Source organism: Vulpes vulpes, chromosome 6 (genome assembly GCF_048418805.1).
Source record: "Vulpes vulpes isolate BD-2025 chromosome 6, VulVul3, whole genome shotgun sequence".
Classification (NCBI taxonomy): Eukaryota; Metazoa; Chordata; class Mammalia; order Carnivora; family Canidae; genus Vulpes; species Vulpes vulpes.
Genome location: NC_132785.1, coordinates 107422525 through 107449652, shown reverse-complemented (window position 1 = coordinate 107449652; position 27128 = coordinate 107422525). Strand labels below are relative to the sequence as shown.

At 43.6% G+C, this 27128-nt stretch overlaps 2 protein-coding genes across 4 annotated transcripts in view; both read right to left on the bottom strand.

Annotated features, from left to right (window-relative positions):
- The window catches only part of DNAL1 (dynein axonemal light chain 1), a 43101-nt gene extending 40995 nt beyond the window's left edge, over nucleotides 1–2106 (bottom strand). Inside the window, exon 1 of one of the 2 annotated variants that reach the window (XM_026008559.2) lies at nucleotides 1800–2106. In XM_026008559.2, coding sequence (XP_025864344.1) covers nucleotides 1800–1802 — 3 coding nt within the window. In that variant the 5' untranslated portion in view covers nucleotides 1803–2106. Of the gene's footprint in view, nucleotides 1–1625 lie in introns of both variants that reach the window. The other variant, XM_072761979.1, reaches the window with a different exon arrangement.
- Nucleotides 2107–16757: 14651 nt separating this feature from the next.
- Nucleotides 16758–22826, bottom strand: ACOT6 (acyl-CoA thioesterase 6). Of its 2 annotated transcripts, none has more exons than XM_026008557.2 (3): nucleotides 22262–22826; nucleotides 19309–19511; nucleotides 16758–17412 (listed from the first exon to the last, which is right to left on the bottom strand). In XM_026008557.2, exons 1-3 carry the CDS (start codon nucleotides 22716–22718, stop codon nucleotides 16807–16809), a joined length of 1266 nt encoding a protein of 421 aa, XP_025864342.2. In that variant the 5' UTR covers nucleotides 22719–22826; the 3' UTR covers nucleotides 16758–16806. The 2 variants fall into 2 exon arrangements, with proteins under 2 accessions (XP_025864342.2, XP_025864343.2); XM_026008558.2 differs by having other exon boundaries at nucleotides 19309–19403.
- Nucleotides 22827–27128: the final 4302 nt, after the last annotated feature.

The window sequence follows — 27128 nt, the reverse complement described above, 5'->3', positions numbered from 1 at the left end:
AGGTGGAACTTGGGACAATATTTACCCTAATATCACATTTCTTCAAACCTTAAAATTCCATTATTGAAAATAATATTTTATGTACTATTAAGAAAAAAGATGCTACCAATCATATTACACCATCATATATTAGTAATACAAAAAATGTGGGGGGGGAATGTGTCCAGTGGTGAAATATGGTATTTCTGATTTTTCAGAGATGCCATAAATGTGAGTTCTGATATAAATACAATCATTTAAAGACATTGAAAGCTAATATATTTTTTTAAAGATTTATTTATTTGAGAGGGAGAGAGAGAACACAAGACTGCAAAGGCAGGGGGAGAGAGAAGCTGACTTCCCACTGAGCAGGGAGCCCAACCCGGGGCTTGATCCAGAGATACTGGGATCATGACCTGAACCTAATGCAGATGCCCAACTGACTGAATCACCCAAGTGACCTGGGAACTAATATTTTGTTCATTAAAAAATTATGTGGACCTGATTTCTGGAGGACTCTGGAACTACTAGTTTCCAGCCTTAGTTAGCTTCGTCTAGTTACTGGTTCTGATTCTCCATTTGAAGATTTTCAATAATTCTCATGGTTCATACTTTCAGAATCATTTAGGGCTGATTATTTCTTCACCTGTATATAAATCTAGGTTCCAGTAGAACTTTCTACTTTCTTTGGCAGTGGTTTTCAGCTAAATGCCTGTGGAATAAGGTAAGGAAAGCCTGGAGGGAAACTACTTTTAAAAGAGTGGTATTTAATCTTGTGGTTGAGGGCAGGCATGACTTCGTCATCATTTAAATTTCCTGTGCTCAATCTCTGCCCACTTAAACGGCACTGGAATCACAAAAATGAAGACAACTAATTATAGTTATTCTTCATAAACATCTCCATCCGGCAGGACAATCACATACATTGCTAAACAGCTTTGACTGGGTCTCTAATCAACCAACAACATCCCTTTCCAAACGACTAGTCGGAACTACCAAGTCTGTAAGCAAAACAGTGTCCATGTTAAGCAGGAGTTGAAGAGCAGCAGTAGGTAAAAATCACTACTTCATAAAGGGCTTTGATTGGATAGATCACTGATAGGTCTCAAATCCAAGGTAGCTGTATTTCTCAAAGTGTGGTGGGATGCCCTCCAAAGGTAGGATGGCTTGAGGTGCACTGTTGAAATGCACATTCCTGAACCCCATCAAATTAAAAACTCATAACTTGCACTCCACCAAGCGCAGTCTTAGGCCAACTATACTCAGGCACACTTAAATTTGAGAAACGCTATCCTCGTATATTCTCTCCGAGTGGGCTGTTACAATGCTACCTCCTAACTGTGCTTAGAACCATTCAGAGGACAGCTTGGGCACATCCGTTTAGGAACACAGCTTCCCGAGCTGTGCGTTTAGGAACGCGTTACACACGTTCCACTCGTGTACCCAGCTCCCCGCGCCCCATCTCGCCAGGGGGGGAATCACTTCTGTGTACAGAAATATCCTTATTCACGCTCTGCCTTCCATCACGTCACCTTCCCCAGTCTGATCCGCTCTTTTTCGAGAAATTCCTGCTCTCTGCCCTCCCTTTCTCTGGCAGGGTCCCTCCACGTTCACCCAACCTCCAATCCGCCCCAGGCCGCCCTCACCCCGCATCACCCCGTGCCAGGGCTTCTCTTTCGCCTCAGGCCTCTGACTGCGGAGCCAGTGTCCGCTACCGGCTTCCTTCCGCCGATCAAGGACCCTCCGATCCTCAACACGCCACCGTCACCCTTTTCTACCTCCAATCTCCTCTTTGGCTACGAGGCCTAGAGGGTACTCACCATTCCGGCCGTTGCTACTGTCACTGCTCTGGTTGCTAGGGCCCGCGGAGGTCAGTGCGCGTGCGCACTCCTCGGAGCCCTCCGTGGATCCCACCCCCGGTAGCGGTCCTTTCTCTCCGCCCTCAGGGTGGCGCGTGCGGGGCATTGTGGGACCGCGCTGCAGCCACCCGGGTCCTCCCGCCCGCGGGCCGCTGGCCTCACCGCAGCTGCGGTGGCGTGGCTGCTGCTGTGGCTCGCGGGACGCGAGAGCTTAACCGCGCCGAGTGGTCGGGAGATGCTTTCTATCGAAAGCAGTTTCAGCTGATCTGGAATGACGTACCTGCCTAAAGTTTAAAACTTTAAAACCGAGTGCAATTGCTACCTTTTGCAAGATGGAAATCATGGCAGGTCCAGAAACTGATGCCCAATTCCATTTCAGTGACATCAAAAAACATTTCAACTCTTCTAGTCTCACAGGTAGAATGAATTGTGTATTGGCCACATATGGAGGCATTGCTTTGATGATTTTATTTTATTTTTTTTAAGATTTTATCCATTTATTCATGAGAGACACAGAGAGAGGCAGAGACGCAGGCAGAGGGAGAAGCAGGCTCCATGCAGGGAGCCCGATGTGGGACTTGATCCCGGATCTCCAGGATCACGCCCTGAGCTGAAGGCAGACGCTCAACCGCTGAGCCAGCCAGGCATCCCTGCTTTGGTGATTTTATACTTCAAATTAAGGTCTAAAAAAACACCAGCTGTGAAAGCAATATAAATGGACTTTAACTTGGACCTCATCTGTTAAGTTCCCATGCTTGGAGAAACTAATGTCAACTCATCATGTGATACTCAATTTGTACAATAAATTATGAACCTGGAAAAAAATTTTAAAAAAATAAAACTTTAAAACCTCGCTATAAAATAACTTTAAAAATTCCCTTCCCCTGCAGATTGCCCCTCGCATCCTTCTCACTATCACCTTTTGTAATTTACCTGTAGTCCGACTGAGGCTAAATTCAGCTGAATTTCCTCGGTTACCTTTCCCAGCCCCCCCAGGGAGCCAAGAGGTGAATGAAAGCATAAAATGCTGGTTTTAGGGGCGCCTGGTTGGCTCAGCCAGTTAAACATCTGCCTTTGGCTCAGGTCACCATCCCCTGAGTCCCAGGATTGAGCCCTGCCAGGGAATCCCTGCTCCTAGGGGAGTCTGCTGCTCCCTTTACCGCTCTCTTGCTCACTCTCGCAAATAAATAAAATCCTTTTTTTAAAATCTTTAAAAAATATAATAAAATGCTGATTTTATATATCTGAGGTGTTTTTCTCCCTCCCCTCCTCCTATGAAATTAGACAAATATTATAAAATACTGAGTTGCTAGGGATATGGAGAAATGAAGTCACTTATATGTACACTGTTGTTTATAATTGACACAGCCTTCTGGAGAGCTGTTGGCAATAGTATTGAAAGCTATAAAAAGGTATGCACCTCTGTCACCCAGGTGACATTCCCACTTCTAGGACTTCATCCTGAAGGAATAATCAGACACGGAGATTTCTGTTCAAAATTTTATTTTATTTTTTTAATTTTTTTAAAATTTTATTTATTTATGATAGTCACACACAGAGAGAGAGAAAGAGAGGCAGAGACATAGGCAGAGGGAGAAGCAGGCTCCATGCACTGGGAGCCCGACGTGGGATTCGATCCTGGGTCTCCAGGATCGCGCCCTGGGCCAAAGGCAGGCGCCAAACTGCTGCGCCACCCAGGGATCCCCTGTTCAAAATTTTAATAGCAAAAAGAGAAACAACTGAAATATCAAAAAAAGAATTGGTATTATCAAATATCCAAATAATGAAATAATATACTTCCCTTAAAAATGTTGCTGGAAAAAAGATGTTGCTGAAATGCATCTATTCACATGCAGTCATAATGTACTAATTTAAAATGTAAGTTACCAAACAAAATAGCTGCATAGGGGCAGCCTGAGTGGCTCAGCGGTTTAGCGCCGCCTTTAGTCCAGGGCCTGATCCCGGAGACTCGGATCGAATCCCGTGTCAGGCTCCCTGCATGGAGCCTGCTTCTCCCTCTGTCTGCCTCTGCCTCTCTGTGTGTGTGTGTCTCTCATGAATCAATCAATCAAAATAGCTGCATAATCTTCTTTAAAATGATATACTACAGGAGCACCTGGGTGACTGAGTGGGTTAAGCCTCTGGCTCTTGATTTTGGCTCAGGTCATGATCTGGGGTGGCAAAGCTCATCCTAGGTATGTAGTCTGGGATTCTCTCCCTCTCCATCTCCCTCTGCCCCCCCCCCCCCCCCCCGTGCGCTTGCGTGCTCTCTCTCTCTCAAATAAATCTTTAAAAATTATATACTGTACACATATTTAGGCATAACATATATCAAAAAGAATATTATGAGGGTCTAATGTTTGCTGCAGATTGAATTGTGTCCTCATCACACAAATTCATATGCTGAAGCTCTAACTGCAATGTGACTATATTTGGAAATAGGGCCTTCAAGGAGGTCATTTCAGTTCAATGAGGCCATAAGAAGGGGCCCTAATCCAATATAACTACTGTCCTTATAAGAGGAATAGACATATTAGGAGTAGTGGTCACAGAGGAAAGGCCATCTGAGGACACAGTAAGAAGATGGGCATCTGCAAGCCAACAATAGAAGCCTCACTCAAAACTAACACTGTTGGCATCTTGATTTTGGAATTCCAGCCTCCAATTCTGTGAGGAAATGAATTTCTGTTGTTTTACCCACCCAGTCTGTGACATTTTGTTATGGGAGCCTGGGCAGACTATACACTATACAGTGTTCATTTTGTTTCTCTGTTTTCTGATTATTCTGCAAGGATATATATATATATATATATATAGAGAGAGAGAGAGAGAGAGAGAGAGAGAGAGAGATAATATATATCTATATATATCTATATAGAGATATATATTAATTTATATAAATATATGTTTTTTAAATGCCTGGTATGGAGCCCAATGTGGGGCTTGTACTCATGACCCTAAGATCAAGACCTGAGCTGGGATCAAGAGTCTGACCCTTAACCAACTAAGCCACACAGGTACTCCTGTGATGTGGATATTTTAAAATAACAAATTCCATTTTGAAAAAAGTAGTTTAATCATACTTATTAAAAAACAGGAAAAGTCAAATGCTTATTAAAGAAAATTAAAATGGGTATTCATAACATATCCAGCCTTTTTTCTTGTAGTATTTTGTTTTGTTTCAGATCTTCACATCTCCATACATCTCCAAACTAAAACTTTTCCTGGCTACCAAAATCTTGACTAATTTTGTTGATGTGGCAGAAATGGGAATCTAATCCTCAAACATAACTTATATCCTACCAGAGTATGCCTTTTACTCAAAACTGTGGATTATATCATAAGGCACTGGCATTAAAGGTGAAATATCATTAGTAAACCAATTTTATCTTCATGCTTGCTCAGAATGTTACTTTTACTTCTTCCTGGTCATTGGAGGAGTAAACTTTGACCATGTCTTATTTATCTCTGTATAAGCGATTTACCACTATATAAGCAGAAATTTGCTGGTCTCTGCAAATTAATTTACAATATCTTGCTACATTTCCCATCAAGTACATTTTGAATTACAGAGTCTCAAAGGGTAAAAACATTCACACAGGAAAAGAAAGAATTCTATAATTTGAACCCTTTTTTTGTTCTTTAAATCCTGCAAAACGGAAAAGTAGATTTAAAAAGTTGTTCACCAGAGACTATGGCTTTGGATATACTTGCTCTTGCTTCAGGCCTAGAAGAAAATTGAGAGAAAGGTTAAAAATATTATTAAAACAGTTTCCCCAAATTCAGAAAATCTGGCAGAAAGGTAAAGGTAAAATAGTGTGAAATGATAGCAAACCAAACTCATTAAGGAATCTTTAATTTTCTAAAAAGAATGTGGGTTGAATAAAAGAAAAAAATGTCACATTTAATAGATGATTAGAGATTGAGCAAAATAGCAAAAAGTTACAGACCCTAAAATTTAAAAAAAAAATTAAAGAACTTAAAGCCTAGAGAGTCTTCAACTCTTAAGGCTATTTATACAGTCAAAAGTTCTATCGGTTCAAATTAGAGTAAGCATTGTATCAAATTTCAATAGTCAATTTCCCAGATTATTATTCTCGTTATAGTTATTTGATAAAAAGCCAATTTCTTCCCTCACTATGCTTTTGGTCTGTTTTAAAAAAAAAATCTTTAAAAATCGTACATGGAACGCTTGGATGACTCAGTGGTTGAGCGTCTGCCTTTGGCCCAGGGCATGATCCCGGGTGTAGAGATCAGGTCCCAATTCGGGCTCCCCTCGGGGATCCTGCTTCTCCCTCTGCCTGTGTCTCTGCCTCTCTTTCTATGTCTTTCATGAATAAATAAAATCTTTAAAAAAAAAAATCGTACACGAATAACCCAAAAATCAGGAGGTAATACATATGTATGTATATGTGTGTGTGCGTGTGTGTGTGTGTGTGTGTGTAAAGTATGACATATATACTTTCTTGTTGATGTTAATGATTTGAAACATGTATTACATTCTAAAAATAATGTTAATTTGGGGGAGGGGAACTATTAAGGTGAGAATACTTCATCTTCTGCCAAGAAGAACCCGAAATATAGTTCTGACCACAAGATCTACTGATCAACCAAAATCAAAGGCTGATAATTAATACTTTAATCTCTCCCTTCAATTGTGTGGAAGAACAAAAAACTAAACTGAAGCTAAATTATAAGAAGTCCAGAACTTTTAACATCTTTTAATTCCATACATATTTTTAATGTTTAAAATCGAATCTCAGAACTTCAGTTAAATTATTTTAATAAGTTAAGGCTCATCCACAAATTGTAATTAAATTTTTGGTGAGAGTAGTAGAAAGTAGAAGGAAATGAACTCTGTCCTTCCCTCAGATAATTACATTGCCTACTTGTGTAATTAGGAACTTGGGGGGGAGAACTGACATATGCCTATTTTTAAATATGTTTTTTAAACAAACTGTGAAGAAAGTTTTTAAGAATACAAATACAGAGGGAACCCTGGGTGGCGCAGCGGTTTAGCGCCTGCCTTTGGCCCAGGGCGCGGTCCTGGGGACCCGGATCGAATCCCACGTCGGGCTCCTGGTGCATGGAGCCTGCTTCTCCCTCTGCCTGTGTCTCTGCCTCTCTCTCTGTGTGTGTGTGACTATCATAAATAAAAAAATAAAATACAAATACAGAGATAAAGGAACTATAATGAATCAAGGTTTCTCAGTCATTGGTTGGCAGTTTTAAAGCAAGTATTTTAGGATTTCTAACTTTCTTTAAAGATCCTACAACAGGTGGCAACTAGAAAAAAAAATCAAAACCTGATTAACAACAGAAAGGATTCTATGACTTCAGTCTACCACAAATTAACCTCTGAGTCATGTTGTTAGAATTCACTCCAGCCTCTGACTGTTATGAGAAAGTTATCATAGCCCAATGGCTCCTCAACATAAAACCAGGGACCTATATTCATGTATTCACCCCTGTCCAAAACAGTTTTATAAACTCTGGGACACATAATAGCAAACTAATTATCACACACCAGTTTTTAAAAACCTTCAGAAGTATAGTTAACACGGAGGGTAGGGAGGAAGGATGAGTAAAATGACAGACTGGAAGTTGGTTTTCACTTAGCAACTACCTTGAGCTCAAGCTCAAACAAACCAAACATGGAGAAACAGGGATAGTAACCAAAGTTACAAATCCTGATGACCTTGAGACAAGTATTCTTACTTCTTTTAAAAGCTTACAGATGTCCCTGAGAAGTCCAGATTTCAGTTACTACATGTTAAAAATATTCAATCTATCTCTTAATTCTTTCTGCGCATATGCTAAACTTAACTCTCTAGTTTGTTAGACTTTACCCTAGATGCAAGTGCAAAAGCTCCAAGATCTTCCAAGACTCAATCTGAGCAGCAGCATGACCTTTCAGCTGTCCACCTCCCAAAACAGGCACTCCCAACACAGGATCCAGGGATATATAGAGAAAAGGGCTATAAGGGGGATCTATTCTGTGGCCAGTGTTAGGGTAGCTTAAAACAGTGAAATTTGTCTTCCCATGCTCTGCGAGGTGCTTCACAGCTATGTCAGCATAAGCCTGTCATCCTCTCCGACTATAAAAAGGAAATGGACACTGGCTTTCTCAAGGGGGATACGGCTTTCCCAGTAAGTTGGATCCAAGGGGTCCTCCCACGGCTTCTTTAACATCATAAACCCCTAAATCCATGGCAGAGATTTTGTCCAGGTTAAAAGGCAGTCCTGGCAGGATAAATCTACCACATGTAAGGGCAGTAGTTGTGTTAGAGATACAGCCATTGATGCTCACAACTGCAGCTATATTTGGGAGAAAACTAGCCATAGAAAAGGCCAACTATGCCCCTTAGCCAGAACCTATCATTCCAATGTTCGACCTTTAACCTAGAGATTGAAGGAAAAGAAGGCAAACGAGAGAGAGAGAGAGAGAGAGAGAGAGAGAGAGAGAGAGAGAGAGAGAAAGCCTGATTGTTAATGGGGCCACAGCCCTCAATAAAGAAAAAGCATTTATGTATTTATCAGATACCTTATTTATTCATGTATTTATCCATTAATTCATTCAACAGGTATTTGTTACATTTTCCAGACCATTAGGACCACTGTCTTTATTCACTCTCTCATGGCCCTAAGGAGTTCGTTTTAAATACATTTATTTCTCTCTACAATCCCACTCACCTTTGGGCGACTTTGCACAAATTTAGCTGCCTCCTCAAAGTAATCTAAATTTAAGTCCTTCATGATTGGAGGTAGATCTTCATAGCCAAAAAATGGCAAAGCCAGAGTGGCAAAACCTCCACAAGCCAGGAGACTAGCTCGAGATTCATTTAATCCTCCATCACCAAACATATCAATCAAACCAGGGAAAGGACCATCTCCAATAAACCAGGAAAGAGGATTAATCTGGGATTAGATGACAGGACACTTAATGGACTATGATACCTAGCTAATATTTTCTAAAGCAAATTCTAATTGTATAATTTATATTTTTGGAAAAACATTATTATTTTCTAACTTTAAATTTTTTTAGATTATTTTTTTCTATTTCAAATGTTCCTAGGGGCACCTGGGTGGCTGCCTTGGGATCAGGTCATGATTCCAGGATTCTGAGATATAGCCCCACAGCAGGCTCCCTGCTCAGCGAGGAGTCTGCTTCTCCCTAACCTCTGCCTGTGCATTCCCCCTGCTTGTGCTTTCTCTCTCTGTCAAATAAATTAATTAAATCTTTTTAAAAAATAAATATTAATAAAACATTCACTTATTTGTCTTGAAAAAAATCTGTTTTGGCTGAAATAGGTTTATTGTTGTGGTTGAAATAGATACCTGTTTTGGCTATGTAAGAATGTTTTTTCTTTTTTCCCTATGAGAAAAACACTCAGAAATGGAATAAAATATGAAAATTTATACCAAGGATATGGAAAATGTTTTGGTTTGAAGAGTAAATCCTGATCATCCAAGCAAATAGTTTTGGCAGGGTTTGAGTTATGAAAGTGCAATACCTCATTTAAAAAATCCAACTTTAAAGGGCCCTTTGAGTTCTCAATGAGCTTAAGATACAAAGTCACCAAAATCCCTAAGCAAACAAAGTTTATACTATTTTAAAGGTCTAATGATGGTGTAATATAAAATGAACAATATGTGTGGCATAGGAGCCAAGGGGAGGCTACCCCTAGATAAACCACTTAGGTGGTTTTCACTTTGAAGGGGTTCAAGGGAGTTCCCCTCAGAATATGCCACTATGGCATGTAGACTATTTTGAGCTGAAGGCAATTGAGACCCTGTGGGCTCAAGAGAAAGTTTAGCCCTCCCTTAATGACATGGAAAAATCTAAATTGGGGGTCTTTTCCAGAATGAGGGTTATTACCAGAGATAAACTTTATCTGAGCGACCCATCTGTACGGCAGGGTAAACATCTAATTTCCAAACAACTGCTCTTACTGTTCTGTGAATTGCATTCCTTCCCTTGAAAGTCCTAGGCCTCTAACCTTTCCTCCTTACCTTGTTTTGCCTGACTGTCTTTGGAATTACCATGTCTGTGTGGATTCCCTATACATAAAGAATTAATTTCATTTTCTCTGGTTGATCTGTTTCAGGTCCATTTGATTTTTAGTCCAGCCAGAAGGACATTGAAGAGGAGAGTAAATTATTGCTCCCTCACAGTGGAAAGGGAGTAAAATGTCAAACTATTTCCTTCTAATGTTGATCTGTTACTTGTCTTTCAAAATTCTTATTGTAGAGTATGTTATTCATTCACTATTCCAAGAGAATTTCCCAGCCAATTGCCTCCTAGTATTTTTCAGATACAGTCTTCTGTATTATTCCAATTAAAAGTCCCAGATAAAGGGGCGCCTGGGTGGCTCAGTGGGTTAAGCATCTGCCTTTGGCTCAGGTCATGATTCCAAGGTTCTGTCTGGGATCAAGCCCCAAGTCAGGCTCCCAGGAGCAAGCCTTCTCCCTCTGCATCTCCCCCTACTGGTGCTCTTACTATCTCACTCTCAAAAAAATAAATCTTAAAAATTAAAAAAAAAAAGGGGGGGGGGGAAGGCCAGATAAATCTGTAAGAACAGAGTTAGAGGCAAGAACATTAGATATAATCCAAACTAAATGATCTAAAATTCCAGTGCCAAAGGCTAAATTTTCTTTGTTGTTGTTGTTTTAGGCTAAATTTTCAAAGCTAGAAACAAGTTAAGGCAAATCTAGCCACCAAAGTGAAAGCTCGGGTGTAAATATTAATGTAGTGATATTTACAAGGTGGTTTTCTTAACATTCAAATATCTTGGCATCTCTTGATCTGCTCTTTGTAAAATTAGATCTCAAGCATCTCTGGATTCAAGATTACTTTCAGAAAGGATAAAGCAAAACCACGAAAAAGACATAACACACAGATCCTCAAATTATTCAGCAATAGATTTTTCCAACCACTAGCTTACCACATTAAAATAACAGAATTTCTTTATTTTCTCTGGATTCAGGAATCTGACCCCAGTATGTAAAATTGCTAAGACCTTATACACTCTTAAAAAAAAAATCCCCCCTTGGGCAGCCCGAGTGGCTCCAGCGGTTTATCGCGGCCTTCAGCCCAGGGCGTGATCATGGAGACCTGGGATCGAGTCCCACATCCTGCTCCCTGCATGGAGCCTGCTTCTCCCTCTGCCTATATCTCTGCCTCTCTGTGTCTCTCATGAATAAATAAAATCTTAAAAAAACAAAAACCAACCCCAATTATGAAAATGTTTTAAATCTCTTGTTTAAAAGATTCTTAGTTGTTCTAAGGATCCTGAGAGTGAACATGGAAAATAAACCAGACAAGTTAACTTGTCTAACCTAACTCTTTGACTCATTAACTCAGCCCTGTTTGTGGAGGTCAGAGTTTGGCGCTCAAAGAACTTGACTGCACCCTCATTTTAGCACCATCTAGATGTGGGATCTGGTTAAAACACTTTAGGCCTTAGTTTTTTTTCATCTATAAAATAAATTGTTCTTTGGTCTATGAAATGAGCAAGTTTCCTCATCATGATGGTTTTCAAGAAATTCGAGTATGTCAGATAATAACAAAAAGATATCTAGGGATCCCTGGGTGGCGCAGCGGTTTGGCGCCTGCCTTTGGCCCAGGGCGCGATCCTGGAGACCCGGGATCGAATCCCACATCGGGCTCCCGGTGCATGGAGCCTGCTTCTCCCTCCGCCTGTGTCTCTGCCTCTCTCTCTCTCTCTGTGACTATCATAAATAAATAAAAAATTAAAAAAAATTAAAAAAAAAAAAAACAAAACAAAAAGATATCTGTATCCTAACGTGAAACCAGTATAAAAAAGTGAACAATATATGTAATAGACCTTCAGTGGTGATCGGGCTCGAACAGATACCAGTGAAAGATTTGTATCCACTAATCTGGTCATCATTACAAGAAATGATAATTGGAAAAGTAAATTAACACAAAGCTCTCCCTACTAGAGAGGCAAATACTTAATGCTAGAAACTGTACGGGCCATTTATGCTTATTATAGCAAAGATGCTCACAAGCAATAGCTCTGCAGCCCGAGGAGTTTAAAGGGGATGGGGGTGCAGCTGGCAGAAAAGAGGTACAGTCGCCATTTAGGAGAGCGACTGTCCTACCTGGTGTGTAGGGAGACAAAACAAAGGAATCGAGGCGCCCGCTTTATTTTCCGAACACTAATTAGCTAGCACAGCAAGCCGGCTTTCGTAGGTCGATTTCCTAAAGCCAGGCCCAGCGCTCTGCGTTCAAGACCTCCCGCACCTGGGGGCAGCGGGAAGACGCCCGCAGGCAGCCGAGCTCGGAGGACCAGCGCCGCACCTGGCGGAGGCCAGCGCCCGGCCCAGCGGCACCGCCGGCTGCCGCGGCGCGCGGGGGAGGTCACCTCCACGTGGGGGTGGGGGGGCTCATCACGCCCCTCGGCATCTGGTTGAAGCAGGGATCCTCCGAGCCGGCCGGCGTGAGGCTCCACGAAGGCCCATGGGCTCCACGCCCGTGAAGGGGCCACCCCGAGCCCGGCCCCCGGCCAGGTCCGACTCCCCGCGGCCGCCCGCCTGGTAGCGCGTCCCCGAGTGGAAGGGGCGGCCGCGGTAGAGACGGCCGTTGCCCGCAGGGTCCCCCGCTCCCCCGGGCCTAAGCCGTGCACGTGAATGTCCAGGAGCTCCGCGGCCAGCGCCGCCTTAGGCGGGACGGTCAGGGTCTCCGCCTTCTGGGAGGGAAGGGCCGATGTGGAGATCCCCCTCCCAGGCAGGAGGGGGCCCCCGGGATCCTCGCGGCTTGGACTCCGGCAGGCGGGAGGGCCCGGCGTCACGGATGGGGCGGGGCCAGCCGGGCGGGGCCCGGAGAGGCGGGGCCCAGTGGCATCAGCTGGCCCGGGGGGCAGCAGGGCCGGCCCCCGGGCTGGTCCCTGGGGCGCCACTCTGCAAACGGCTGCCGGATGGGGCGACTTAGGAGGGCCCGGGGTCGGTCACGCTTGGGGGGTCCCTGTAGTGGGACCGCCTGAAAGAGGCAGGAGCTCATCCCCCGCCTACCGCTCCCGGGCCAAGAGGGAGAAGTTACTGATCAGGAGATGCTGGCCGGTCTCTTCTTTATTTATTTATTTATTTATTTATTTATTTATTTATTTATTTTTTAAAAATATTTTATTTATTTATTCATGAGAGAGAGAGAGGCAGAGACACGGGCAGAGGGAGAAGCAGGCTCCATGCAGGGAGCCCGACGTGGGACTCGATCCCGGGTCTCCAGGATCACACTCTGGGCCGAAGGCAGGCGCTAAGCCTCTGGGGCTGCCCCGGTCTCTTCCTTAAAGTCCCGCTTTGTTGGGCAGCCCGGGTGGCTCAACGGTTTAGCGCCGCCTTCGGCCCAGGGCCTGATCCTGGGGACTTGGGATCGAGTCCCACGTACAGCTCCCTGCATGTAGCCAGCTTCTCCCTCTGCCTCTCTATGTCTATCATGAATAAATAAGTAAGCTGCTTCTTGCTATAGAAAAATTTTTAAAAAATAAAGTCCTGCTTTGGCCACCAGGGGTCACGAGTCCCTAACCTAGCCGAAGGAGGCTTACCTAGACTATAGGCTCCCAGCAAAATTCCTTTCCCTCTTGAAATTATTTTTGCCTGGGATTAAGAAAAGACTGCCACTGTTAAAGTTTAAACGTTTTCGATGAGGCAGCTCTACGCATGTGTATACTACGGAAATAATCTCTATTGTCTTGTGGCCTGAAATAACTATTAAAAAGGTGTCTTTATATGCAGGAAAAAAAATACATCATGACTTTTCCTCTTTCTAAGCAAAAGGCATGGGATTCACAAAACCACATTTTTCCATTCAAACAAGTATTTGTATGTATATGCATATAAAATGGTTCTAGAAAGGTATACATCAAGTTGATAACTGTAATTGGCCCTAGAAGCCTGGAAGAGGGTAATAAACTAAGAAGATTAAATTTAATCTGTGACTACCAGGTCCAACTTCAGAATGCAAGTCCAAGCCCAAAGTTCTGGAACCCAGCACCTCTGAGAATCTCAGAGTTGGAAGAACACTTATTCTCTCTTAGGATCTCTCAGGTTGACCCCACTTAGATTTTGTAGAATCCATTAGTTTTCTCTAATGAAATTTAAATGTTATGTTTTAAAAATAAATACACAAATAGATATATAAATTTCTTAAATGCTTCACCTGGATTATCCAATTTAATCACAACAGCCCAGAGAGGTAGTTCTTGTTATTATCACTATTATCCTCATTTTATAGATGATGAAATGGAGGCTTTGGAAGCTTAATAACTTACCCAAGGTCACACAGTCAATAAGTAGGAGAGCCTGGAATTTATACCTACTGTGAGGGTATCCTTGAGGTTACTACCATTTACATCACTTAATGTTTCTTAGCATGACAGCCTTTGGAAGAAATTGATTGCTAAGCTTTGCTTTTATTTTAGGAATACTCTAAGTTTTGTGTAACTGACTAGGTTTCTTTCTTTGCATAAGCCATTGGAAAGCATATGACTGAATAAGTGGCCAGTCAAGGCAAACATATAGGACTACATAATAAGCACTATTGTATTAGCCTAGTTTCTGGCTTCATTTCACAGATACCTTTTCTCTTCCTTCCTTCAAACTCACAATTACCATATTTTAGGTAGCTATTCAACAACCTGAAATTCCTTTTGAAATCTTAGAAACAGGTGGCCAGATATATAGTCAACTCAGAGAAGAAAGTGACCAAACATCTTTAGGCAGTGTAGGATATTTTAGGCTATCAGTAAGGATATCAGTAAGGAAGAAATTGAAGTGGAGAGCTGTCCCTATACCTGGAAATTTAGTACCTGGAGATAGTTGTCATCCTCATGCTTAGCTTCTGGGGCTAGCTTTTGGCCCTCACTTCTCTCATACCCCAAGCCATGTTCCTTATAACTTCTTCCTGTGATTCCTCCATCCCAAAGGTCCTAGTGTACCAGGACCACCTGGGAGTGAATTAAAACAGCCACTCCAAGAATTCACATCATAGTAAATTATTATACTACATAAGGAATAACTACACTCAATACATATTGTTAGCAATTTGTCAAAATTAAGTTACCTCTAAGGAACCTTCTTTTCATTAGTCAAAAACTAATGGGCAGTTGTTTGGATAAACTGGAATTGGTGAAAGGTTTTGCATGTGCCCAGCAAACCATGTGATGTGGTCTCAGAAAAATTTTCTTGCACTCAGGAAAGACCTTCTATTCTGGTCTCTTATGTATCTAGGTATAGTAGTGCTCAGTACATTGCAATGAGTTGAGGCAGATGGATCCCAGTACTTCCTAGTAGGAAGGTGATAGGAACAGATGCTGCTGGGAGGAAGTCTAATTTGGTAAGTATAACATGACATCCAAAGATTAAGGCAGTGGCCCAGAGGGTAGAGTCTTAAAAATGTGTTAGTTGGGGTGTCTGGGTGGTGCAGTTGGTTAAGCATCCAACTCTTGGTTTTGGCTCAGGTCCTGATCTCAGAGTTGTAGGATCAAGCCCTGCATCAGGCTCCATACTAGGTGTGGAGTCTGCTTGGGATTCTCTCTGCCTCTCCCTCTGCCCCTCCCACTCCTGCTCTCTCAAATTAATAAATAAATCCTTTTTTAAAAATTGGGATGCCTGGGTGGCTCAACGGTTGAGCATTTGCCTTTGGTTCAGGGCATGATCCTTGAGTCCCGAGACTGAGTCCCACATCGGGCTCCCTGCATGGAGCCTGCTTCTCCTTCTGCCTATGTCTTTGCCCCTCTCTTTCCCTGTGTCTCTCATGAATAAATGGATAAAAATCTTAAATAATAATAATAATAATAATAAATAAATAGTTATAGGGGAGCCTACGTGGCTCAATTGGTTGTCTGCCTTCAGCTCAGGTCATGATCTCAGGGTCCTGGGATTGAGTCCCACATTGGGCTCCCTGCTCACTGGAGAGTCTACTTCTCACTCTTTATCTGACCCTCCCCACCTCATCTTGCTCTCTCTCTCTCTCTCTCAAATAAATAAAATCTTTTAAAAACTGGGTTATATCAGTATATCAATACACTGTTTTGCTTACAACAAGTACTGTTGTAAAGAACTCAGCTTTACTTTGTAAAAGTAACGTTTGAATTTTTGTAAAGGATACATTATCAGTAAGGAAGAAATTGAGGCCTCATTCATAAAATAAAAACAAAGCTCTGCTTTCATAAAATAAAAGCAAAGGGATGCCTGGGTGGTCAGACAGTTAAGTGTCTGCCTTTAGCTCAGGTCATGATCCTAGAGTTCTGGGACTGCATCCCACATTGGGTTCCTTGCTCAACGGGGAGCCCACTTCTCCCTCTGCCTGCTGCTCCCCCTGCTTGTGTGTGCATGCTTTCTCTCTCTGACAAATAAATAAAATATTTTAAAAAATAAATAAAAACATGGCTTAGCATATGAAGAAACTCAATGCCCCCAATCTTCAAATTGGGGTTCAGGAACAAGTCTTGAATACACATTCAGAAATGTATACTGGCAAGAAAGAAGCATAGTTCATTCCATAAAGGATTCAAGTGGGTATGTTCCCAATGCTCAGACATGGTCAGTTAGAGTCCAAACAGGATTTGGAACTCTTACGAATACAGAAACTCAGTCTTCAAAACCAGAACACAGGTCAAAGCTAGGCCAGCAACAGAGAGTTGGGTAGGCACTCTTACATTTCACCTACTTACGGCTAAGATGGATCCTGTGGATGAGGTCAGGATTAAGCCTATACAGTGAGAGAGAGAGAGAGAGAAAAAAAAAAAAGCCTATACAGTGAGTAAAGTTCAGGGGAGAAAGGAGTGGCAGTGAAGAAATCAGGGTCGCAAAGACTCCAATGGGACCTGATAAGAAGCTGAGATAGTTATTTTGTTGCCAAAAGTTTCCTACGTGCTCTGGAAAACCCAACACATGTTGTATGAATTCGGTTTTTATTAATAGTATCTGGTCTATGATTACAATTTTATATTTTGCTGGACTGGACAGGTTTTTGACCATTGAGATGTTTATGGAAGAAAGTTTGAATTCGCTGCCAAGCATCGACCTGTGCCCTTGACTGAAACTCTGGCTCACCTCCATGGCATATGGGTTGGCCTAACACTGCATGTACAGAAGCTCTACATACAGGAAAATAAGGTGGTTCAATACAATGACCAGTTCCTTTGTAGCAGATTATCTCGGGTCTGTCTTTCCCATTGGCTTGTAACCGTTCAGAGGCTATTTGAGCATAGAAGCTACTCTTCCAGTTATTATCATCCATGCCAACGATAAACAGGAAGGGCCCCTGGGCCCTTTCAAATGGAATAATACTTTTCTGGTTGGATTCCTCCAGTGGATTTTCCCAAATACCCATAAAATTCAAAAGTCCAGATTCATTAATTGTATATCTCATTGGGTCACTGCCAAGATTGGGGATAATCATATCCTTGTAAGGCAGAGGAGCTATTGTGTTAGCCACACAGGAATTGATAAGTACAGTGGCTGTGATCCCCTTCAAGAAAGAGGCCATTGAGAGACACAGGTCACCTCCTTTGGAGAAGCCAAGAAGCCCAACATTAGGGCCTTTCACCTGTAGAAGAGAAACAGAACAAGCCTAGAATTTGTAAATGGAGGACATAAACAGTGATTTTATATTCTCTAGGTAGCTTTTTAAAATGTCATTGGCTTGCTTTCTTCATGCAACAATCCACAATGCTCAAGTGGGTCTTCTAAGAAGCAAATCAATTGATTTCCTAGGACACGGGCCTTCCACTAATATTTTTGGTGATTGGGTCCAGAGTACACACAGAGACCTATACCCACATACCCTAAATATTTAAAAGTTATAAATCAAGTGAACAAACTCTTTAAATATATTCTTTTCTCCCACTTTGATAAATATACCTCCATAACAGGAGATTTGAAAGCATGGAAGGTCTTGAAGCTCTGTACTGGAATGCAGACTGGGGGAGAGCCAGCCCATCCTTGGTCCCTACCCACCTTCCTGTTTTTCGCAACCCTGGCTCCATCATCAACTTCGAGGGGCCTCTCACACATGTATGTGGACACCCAAGCCTATGTGTTTTTTTAAAAAATATTTATTTATTTATTTATGATAGACATAGAGAGAGAGAGAGGCAGAGACACAGAGGAGGGAGAAGCAGGCTCCATGCCGGGAGCCCGAGGTGGGACTCGATCCTGGGTCTCCAGGACCACACCCTGGGCCAAAGGCAGGCGCTAAACCGCTGAGCCACCCAGGGATCCCGCAAGCCCATGTGTTTAAGGTCTAGGTGTATTCACACTGATAGACCAGAGAAGAGACACAGGACTAGAAGGAGGATCGATGCCATTTGGCAAAGAATTCTGGGGTTCCAGATCACAAGGGCATGGTGGGCGTGTGCGTAAGCACACAGGTTCCAGGTGGATACATTCCCTAGGTGCCTTGGACTCCTCACCCTGTCAGCAGGGATGCAGCCCAAAGGAAGGCCAGAGTGTGGCCACCTAAAACAAAAGTCCAAGACAGAAGCCCCTCTTGCCTAGGTCTAAGGGCAGAACTGATATATTGGTCTCTTGTTTTTCCCTGGGGCCTTAGCTCCTCTAATTAACCAATAATCACAAGTCAAGACCATCTAGGCTTTAGCAGCTCTGCTAAGAGACCAGTCTCTGAATTCTGACTGAGTTAGACTAACCCACAGACCTTGTGGAACATTTTATTACTTAACATTAGAATATTTGAGTTTCTTTGAGTCTAGGGAGTTGCAGAGTATATATTCTATCTATAATCATACCAAACTATTTTATTTTTTCCAGTCTCAGATAAGAACTTTATCTATAAAAACACAGTATCATTATTACATTTAACAAAATTAATGATTCCTTAATATAATCAAATACAGTCCCTATTTAAATGTCCTAAAAATGTCTCCTGCTAGTCAAATTTCTCCATTTGTACATTTACATTAGCCTTATGAATAAGAAAAATGGAATCTCAGAGAAAGAGTTGCCTTTTTCAAGATTATTGGGCCATGTGGTGGTAGATGAAGAACCAGAATTTAAGGTTAGTAACATTTTAGGGGAGCTCTTTGAATTGTGGTTAATAATTAAAGGGAAATAAACAGTGGAGTCTTTAGAGATTGGAGAGAGAGGGATAGAAATGGAAATAATAATCCCAGTAACTGGGATCCCTGGGTGGCGCAGCGGTTTGGCGCCTGCCTTTGGCCCAGGGCACGATCCTGGAGACCCGGGATCGAATCCCACATCGGGCTCCCGGTGCATGGAGCCTGCTTCTCCCTCTGCCTGTGTCTCTGCCTCTCTCTCTCTCTCTCTCTGTGACTATCATAAATAAATAAAAATTAAAAAAAAATAATCCAAGGAACTTTTGTGTCTCATGATATATTTCTAGCCCCTGGTGTTCTGGTATGGCTTCTGGATCCAGTCCTGGGTCTGCTCTATCCCCTCTCCTCTTCAGGCAAGCATGAGGACCCACCTTTGGATGCTGCAGCATGAAGTCCACAGCTTCTTCAAAGTACTCGAGTTGTATACCATCCAAATACTCAGGGAGGTCTTCAAATCTGAAATAAGCTAAAGCAAGCACAGCAAACCCATGTCCAGCCAGGAGGCTGGCCTTGTATTCACAAAGGCCACCACCACTTCCATACAGATCAATGATCCCAGGGAAGGGTCCTGCACCTGGAAAGCACCACAAATCTTAAAAAGCTTTAGACTCTCAAAAGACATTCTTGAGTTTCAGATTTTGGTAGTCAGCAAAGAAAAGTTTCTAGAGCAAGTAAGGTTGGGGGTGGAGGAGTGGGTGGAAAAAGGATCCTTTTTAAAATGTGCATTTTTTTTCTTTTAATAATCTTCAGGGAGAAGGACGGGAACAAAAAGCTTTATTTTCTCCAGAATTTTTCACATATTTTCATACATATGTGTGAGAAAATGTGAAAAATATGCTAGAGATAGCATTTGATATAATGTACATTTCCCACATAATTTTCCTCCAAAAAAAACTATTTTAGAATACTTTGAGAGCACTACATATATAAGGGTTTATTAGATATACTGCCTATGTCTTTGCACACTCTGCCCCAGCCTTAAGTAACACCAACACCATTCCTAAATGTGCTCTGTTCTTTTGGCTCCTAAAAATGGTATACACTATTCCCCTCCATCCCCAATTTTTTCTTAAGATTTTATGTCTTTATTTGAGAGAGAAAGACCAAGCGAGAGTGGGGGGGAGGGGCAGAGGAGAAGGAGAAGCAGACTCCCCACTGAGCAGGGAGCAAGATGCAGGGGGTCCATCCCAGGACCCTGGGATCATGGGTGGAAGGCATACGCTTAACAGACTGAGCCACCCAGGTGCCCCTCAAACCTAAATTTAGATCTCCCTTCCCAGAAGGCTTTCCAGATCCCTCCCAAAGTAAGTTGAGTCAGTCTTTTATATGTTCTCACCAGCACCCTGGGCCTGTACTTCCCCTCTCCTAGCACTTACCACATTTATAACTGCAAGTATAGTTACCTGGGTCCTTTATTAGGCTGTTAGTGCAGTGAGGACCATGTCTGTCTGTGCTATATATTGCATCCCAGTATGTAGCATGGTCCTGGACTTAATTCATATTTGTTAAGTGATTGAACTTGTTTACATTATTTACAAAAGCCTTTGGGCCAGAACCGACTTTTTAAATGGGCCACATAGTAGACACTGAAATAGTTAACAGAACATTGACTGGACTCAAATATCAGTAGCCATGATAGGTAGTGAAAGGGTTTTTAGGTGGGAGATTCTTTTAAAAGGCCGTTTTTAAGCTTTTATTTATTTATTTTAGAGAGAGACTGAGAGAGAATATGTGAGAAATAGGGGAAGGGGCAGAGGGAGAGAATCTCAAGCAGGCACTCTGCTGAGGGCAGAGCCCAAGGTAGGACTCCATCCCATGACCCTGAGATCATGACCTGAGCCAAAACTGAGAGTTGGTCACTTAACCAACTGAGCCACCCAGGTATCCCTGGGGGCTGATTCTTCTTAAATCAGTAGGACTACTGAGCTCCTAGTCTATCCCTGGGCAAGCCTTTAGGAATACAGACCCATTGAGATGCGTAAAGTCCAATTCTAGCTGCAGGAGTTCACAGCTGAATATGCAGTCATTAATTAAGAGTGTGAATTGCCTAAGAGCTGTAAGAATAAAGCAGGGCCTCTCGCTTTGGAGAATGACAATTGTTCCAGATTCTGTGGCATGTGGCAAAAACTGCAGCATTTCTCTATGGGAGGGGTTTCAGTCTGGAATTTGGTTTTAAGAGTTGGGTCAGGCGTTTTGTATCCAAGCTTCTTTCACCTAGTAAGCACCTTGTTCTTTCTTTTTTTGTTTTTTTGTTTTTTTTGGTTTTTTTTGTTCACCTTGTTCTTTCTAAGCCTAGGGTTCCTCAGCCCTATAAGCATTTTAAGTAAGGTACTTCTTTGTTGTGCAGGCTACCCTGGGCATTGTGAATGCTTAGCAACATCTCTGGCCTCTACCCACTAGATGGCAATAGCACCCCAGGCCTCCTGGATTGGGACAACCAAAAATGTCTCCAGATATTGCCAAATGTCCTCTGGGGTGGAGGAAAATTAACCCAGATTGGGAATCACCAACAGACTGTTTAAAATGGGAGAAAGGGACCATCAGTTTGTCTTCTCGGATTACAGGGCACTGCCTCTATCTGTGGTTTTAGCTTCCTCAGAAATTTGATGTGAAAACAGGCAAAGGCCACTCTTGCACAGCACCTTAAGTCATTACCTAATACTGGTATTTGAGGGATCCCTGGGTGGCTCAGCGGTTTGGCGCCTGCCTTCGGCTCAGGGCCTGATCCTGGAGTCCCGGGCCTGCTTCTCCCTCTGCCTGTGTCTCTGCCTCTCTCTCCTTTCTCTTCTCTCTCTCTCTCTCTCTGTGTGTCTCTAATGAATAAATAAAATCTTAAAAAAAAAAAAAAAAAAAGTCATTACCTAATACTGGTATTTGAAACACAGCCGCTTGGCTGGCACTTGAAATCAATGCACTGGGGATCCCTGGATGGCTCAGCGATTTAGCGCCTGCCCTCAGCCCAGGGCCTGATCCAGTCCCGCAATCGGGCTCCCTGCATGGGCCTGCTTCTCCCTCTGCCCGTGTCTCTGCCTCTCTCTCTATGTGTGTCTCTCATGAATAAATAAATAATATCTTTTTTAAAAAATCAATGCACTTTTTGAGTATGTTGAATGCACTTTTTTAGCTAAGGAGTGGCAGTTGACTCCTGGAAGTGCCGAGAAACTTGGAGGAAAAACTTCAATCCAGAATAGACTCTGGAGTGCGGGGACGAGTTTAGGAAAGTTCCACAACCATGAGCTCCCCACCCCCCGTCAGGCAAGAGGCCACCCAGGTCTCGGGACTCCATCTAATTCTCCAAAACAGCCCGGGACCCCGGGCGCTCACCTGGGGGCAGGAAGAGCGAGCCGCGCACCCGGCCCGCGCGCACCGGCACCCGCCGCACCCCGGGCCGCAGGAAGTGGCGCTCGTGCAGCGCCCGGCCCAGGAGCCGCCCGGCGTCGGGCTCGTGGCCGTCCAGCACCTCCAGCTCCACGGCGAAGGGCGTCTGCACGTCCCGCTTCACCAGCCGCACCAAGGGCGTCTCGGGCTCCAGGGCCCAGAGCAGCCCCATGGGCTCGAGCCCCACGAAGCTGCCGCCCAGCGCGGGCGCGCGCGCCAGGTCCAGGAGGCCGCGGTCGTCCGCCCGGTAGCGCGCGTGGGCCCGGAAGAGCGCGCCCCTCTCGTCGCGCAGGGACGCGCGCAGCGTGACGGGCTGTCCCGGGCCCAGGCCGCGCACGGAGATGCGCACGGGCTCGTCCCAGGCGCAGCGGCCCGCGGGCTCCAGGCTCACCGTCGCCGCCATCCTGATTTCTGCCGAGCGCTGCGGCGGGAGGGGGGTGTTATCCGCCTCGCCAGTCACGTGTCCCGCGGGCGGCCCTTCACCTCCCTAGGGGGCAATCACGGTTGGCACCTTGCGCTTCTCCCATTGGGTGCACGTGAGACGCTCTCAACCGCTGCGTGAGATCTAGTGTTTGTGCAAACGCGCTGATGTCTGGTCAGCCAGAAGAACGCTGTCAACTAAAATAAGAGTTCGTAAAAAAAAAAATAATAAATAAAAAATAAAAAAATAAAATAAAATAAGAGTTCGTTATTAATTCTCCCATCCGGCGCAGTGAATGTGGACTAGAGGTACCAAGACTGTTGCGATGGGACTGATACGGTCAGGTCCAAGAACCTGCAGGTTCATGAAGCATCCCAGGTGATTGTAATTCAGGTGATCAGTGGAGAAACAGCCCTAATCCTTCCCCTGCCTCTCCATCCTTTCCCTGGCCTTTTTCTTAGAGCTAAGGGTACCAAGGGGTGGCTTTCAGAGCAGATAGATGTTTATGGAGTGAGATCGACCTGGATTCCGGTCTGATCCTGCTCCTTAATAGCCTGGTGATCCTTAGCAAGATACGTAATTCAGTCTCTGAAGCCAGTCTCCTTCTCTGTAAAAGGCAAATTGTGATAATTACCTGGGCTAACATATGGCAAACACCGCACTGATAAAACTATATAGCAGGTGCTCAGTAAGAGTTTTGCTTTTCAATTCACGAATCTGGTCACTGGCCGCGTGAGTGTTGAGCTGCGTCAGAGTTCTGGCAGGAAACAAACAAGTGGCACGTTCCAATTGGGTAATTTGTGGGGAGTTTCATAATGGGACTATTTCCAAAGGCATTGGCAAGGTTAAAAAACAAGTTGGTTGCAGAACCTTGGGCCTTGAAGGCTCAAAGGCAGAAGGCTGCCTGGCAGGAGCCCTACCTACATAGCCTTTGTGATGGGAGGCAGGCAATCCGAGGTGAGATAGTGTGGGAGTGGAGAGAGTGAAGCTATTTCATAATAGCTTGACTTCACTCTCCTCTTGCTCTTCACATTTTTGCCAGTGCCTGTCATTAGCTGAACCCAACCATTCTGCTCAGCCTACTTGATTTCACAACAGGGTGGATGGAACATGCGCACGGTGCCCAGCGAGTGGAAGCACAATAAGCCAGACCAGGTCCCCAGTTCTCAGGGTACAGTGAGCTTTCAGTATTCTACCTCTGGAAGTACCTGCTGGGGATGTTTTAAACACCCTTTGTTTGAAGTGTTGCAGGCTGTGCTCAATCTAGGAACACTCGGTTTACCTGAGCTGCTGCAGCCACTAGCACAATTGACATCTGCCCTCAGGGACACCTGGGTGGCTCAGTAGGTTAAGTGTCCAACTCTTGATTTCAGTTCAGGTCACGATCTCAGGGTGGTGAGACTGACCCCTTCATCAGGCTCTGAGCTGCTTATGGACCCTGTTTGAGAAACTCCCTCTGCCAATCCCCCACCTCAATAAATAAATAGATAGATAAATAAAATTTTTTAAGATTTTATTTATGAGAGACAGAGAGGCAGAGACACAGGCAGAGGGAGAAGCAGGCTCCATTCAGGGAGCCTGAGGTGGGATATGTATGATCCCGGGTCTCCAGGATCAAGCCCTGGGCAAAGGCAGGCGCTAAACTGCTGAGCCACCCAGGGATCCCAATAAATAAAATTTTAAAGTGAAATCTGCACTCAGATTTCAGAAAGGCAAAGTGAAAGGTGGCTTCTCCCTCTCCCTTTTGATACCCAGGCTGCTGAAAGTGCCACAGAAATGGCTCCCAGGCACATGAAGGAAAAGCAGCTAAGAAGGAGGCCTGAGCTGGGCCATGCAAAATGCTTTCCTGGGGGATCCCTGGGTGGCACAGCGGTTTAGCGCCTGCCTTTAGCCCAGGGCGTGATCCTGGAGACCCGGGATCGAATCCCACGTCGGGCTCCCGGTGCATGGAGCCTGCTTCTCCCTCTGCCTGTGTCTCTGCCTCTCTTTCTCTCTGTGTGTGTGACTATCATAAATAAATCCAAAATTTAAAAAAATGCTTTCCTGTGGGCTGATTTCTGCACTTAAGAACTCCATGGAAGGGCAGCCCCAGTGGCTCAGCGGTTTAGCACCGCCCTGGGTCTGGGGCGTGATCCTGGAAACCCAGGATCGAGTCCCACGTCAGGCTCCCTGCGTGGAGCCTGCTTCTCCCTCTGCCTCTCTCTCTCGCTCTCTCTGTCTCTCATGAATAGATAAAGTCTTTAAAAAAAAGGAACTCCATGGAAGAAGTAGGTAGTTTACAGGCCAACTGCCAGGGTGAGTTGGCCATAATCTGAAAAAGAATCAGCTGCTATAAGAGAAGGGGGTGGCTTCATACGCATTTTAATGTTTGTCTCGTGATTAGACACAGCATAATACCTGGATATGTGGTACAGTATCTCCAATATTAAACATAAACATTAATTTCTGTGCCCCTATTTTTGGGATAGGGACTTTGTGGATAGACAAAAGCATTTGCCTGATGTAGGAGAGAATCTCTTTGGTTATTCCCAGATAATTACACTTCCAGAAGGTTTTCTGTCTGAAAAGGCCCCTGAATTTTTCCATGCTCAATAGCCCACTCACTTTTAGGTATAGACTCAATATGGAAATGCTGAACTTCAGAAACAATTACTTCAGTGTCACCTGATCAGTAACCATCAACATAATGAGTGAGTTCCCTATTCGTATTAGGCTTAGGACACCTGTTTAAATATCACTTTATCAGATAATATGAAAGACTAGAGAGCTGAAATATCTTGGAGGCAAGACTACAAAGGTAAATCACTGGCTTCCAAGTGAGAGCAAACTGCTGTTGATGCCTAAAGTGTAAAAAAAAAAAAAAAAAAAAAAAAAGAAAGAAAGAAAGAAAGAAAGAAAGAAAGAAAAGAAGAAAAGAAAAGAAAAGAAAAGAAAAGAAAAGAAAAGAAAAGAAAAAAATGTTTTTCATTGGGATGAAAAACAATGCCCTAGTAATAAGATCAATAAAAGGATACCAATCAGGGATGTTTTCGAAAGATCTTCCTATAGAGAAACAATGTCAGCCACAGTTACAGATTCATTTAGTTTTCTGTAATCCTGGATCTGAGATCTCTTTACTTTTCCAATAACCCACCTGAGAGTTGAAGGGGAAAAGGTTGGAAGTGGGGACGGATTCCCAGTTACTCCAGTGTCAGCTGTGATTCCACTTGTGATCTGGCCTGTTACTTATTTCCTGTTCACAGTTTTGGTGAGACAAGAGAGCTCTATATTTCCGTTCTTACCAGCCAGTATACATTGCATTTGAATAAGTCCTTTCTCCAAGATAGCAATAACCTAATTTCAATAATACTCTCATGGTTATGTAGTATTATATTCATATTAACTTCCTGATTTTGATATTTGTACTATGGTTATGTAAGATGTTAGCATTAAGGTAGGAGGAGGAATGGTACCGGGGAACCCTGTACTATTTTTGCAACTTTTTTGTGGGCTTAAAATTATTTCAAAATAAAAGGTTTAGGGGCAGCCTGGGTGGCTCAGCAGTTTAGCGCTGCCTTCAGCCCAGGGTGTGATCCTGGAGACCCAGGATTGAGTCCCATGTCACGTTTCCTTCATGGAGCCTGCTATCTCCCTCTGCCTGTGTCAGTGCCTCTCTCTCCCTCTCTTTCTCTGTGTCTCTCATGAATAAATAAAATATTTTAAAAAATAAAATAAAAGATTTAAACAAAAAAGAACAGTATCAGGGAGTGATGAAATCACCAAAAAGGATACCTTTGATTTTCTGTGTCCTACTCATAGAGCAAGTAAAACCTGTCCCCCTGTCAGACCCTTCCTCCTCCATATCCATGAACATTAGTCTTTCCCATTTGATTGAGGTTTCCAAGAATTTGTATCTAAAAATCCCCTGAAATACTTAAATATTTTCTTTGTCCAAAGCATCTGGACTCAAGCATATGATTTTTTTTTCCGGAGGAATCAGATATTGTAACAGGTCTAGAGAGAAAGACATTAGGGTCACATGTCTCTCTCTCTGAGGGAACTTGCCCTTAGTCTTTTTTTTTTTTTTAAGATTTTTATTTATTTATTCATGAGAGACACACACACAGAGAGAGAGAGAGAGAGAGAGAGAGAGAGAGAGAGGTAGAGACACAGGCAGAGGGAGAAGCAGGCTCCATGCAGTGAGCCTGACGTCAGGTCTCCAGGATCAGGCCCTGGGCTGAAGGCGTCGCTAAGCCGCTGAGCCCCCCCGGCTGCCCGCCTTTAGTCTTTAAGGAATAATTCCCTACATTCAGAGAGATTAGATTAAGTGGAAAACATACTTTTCAAATAGCCACTTGCTGTCTGGATACAAAAATAGCCTGGTGAGCCTGATCTTGGCTCAGTTACCAGAAC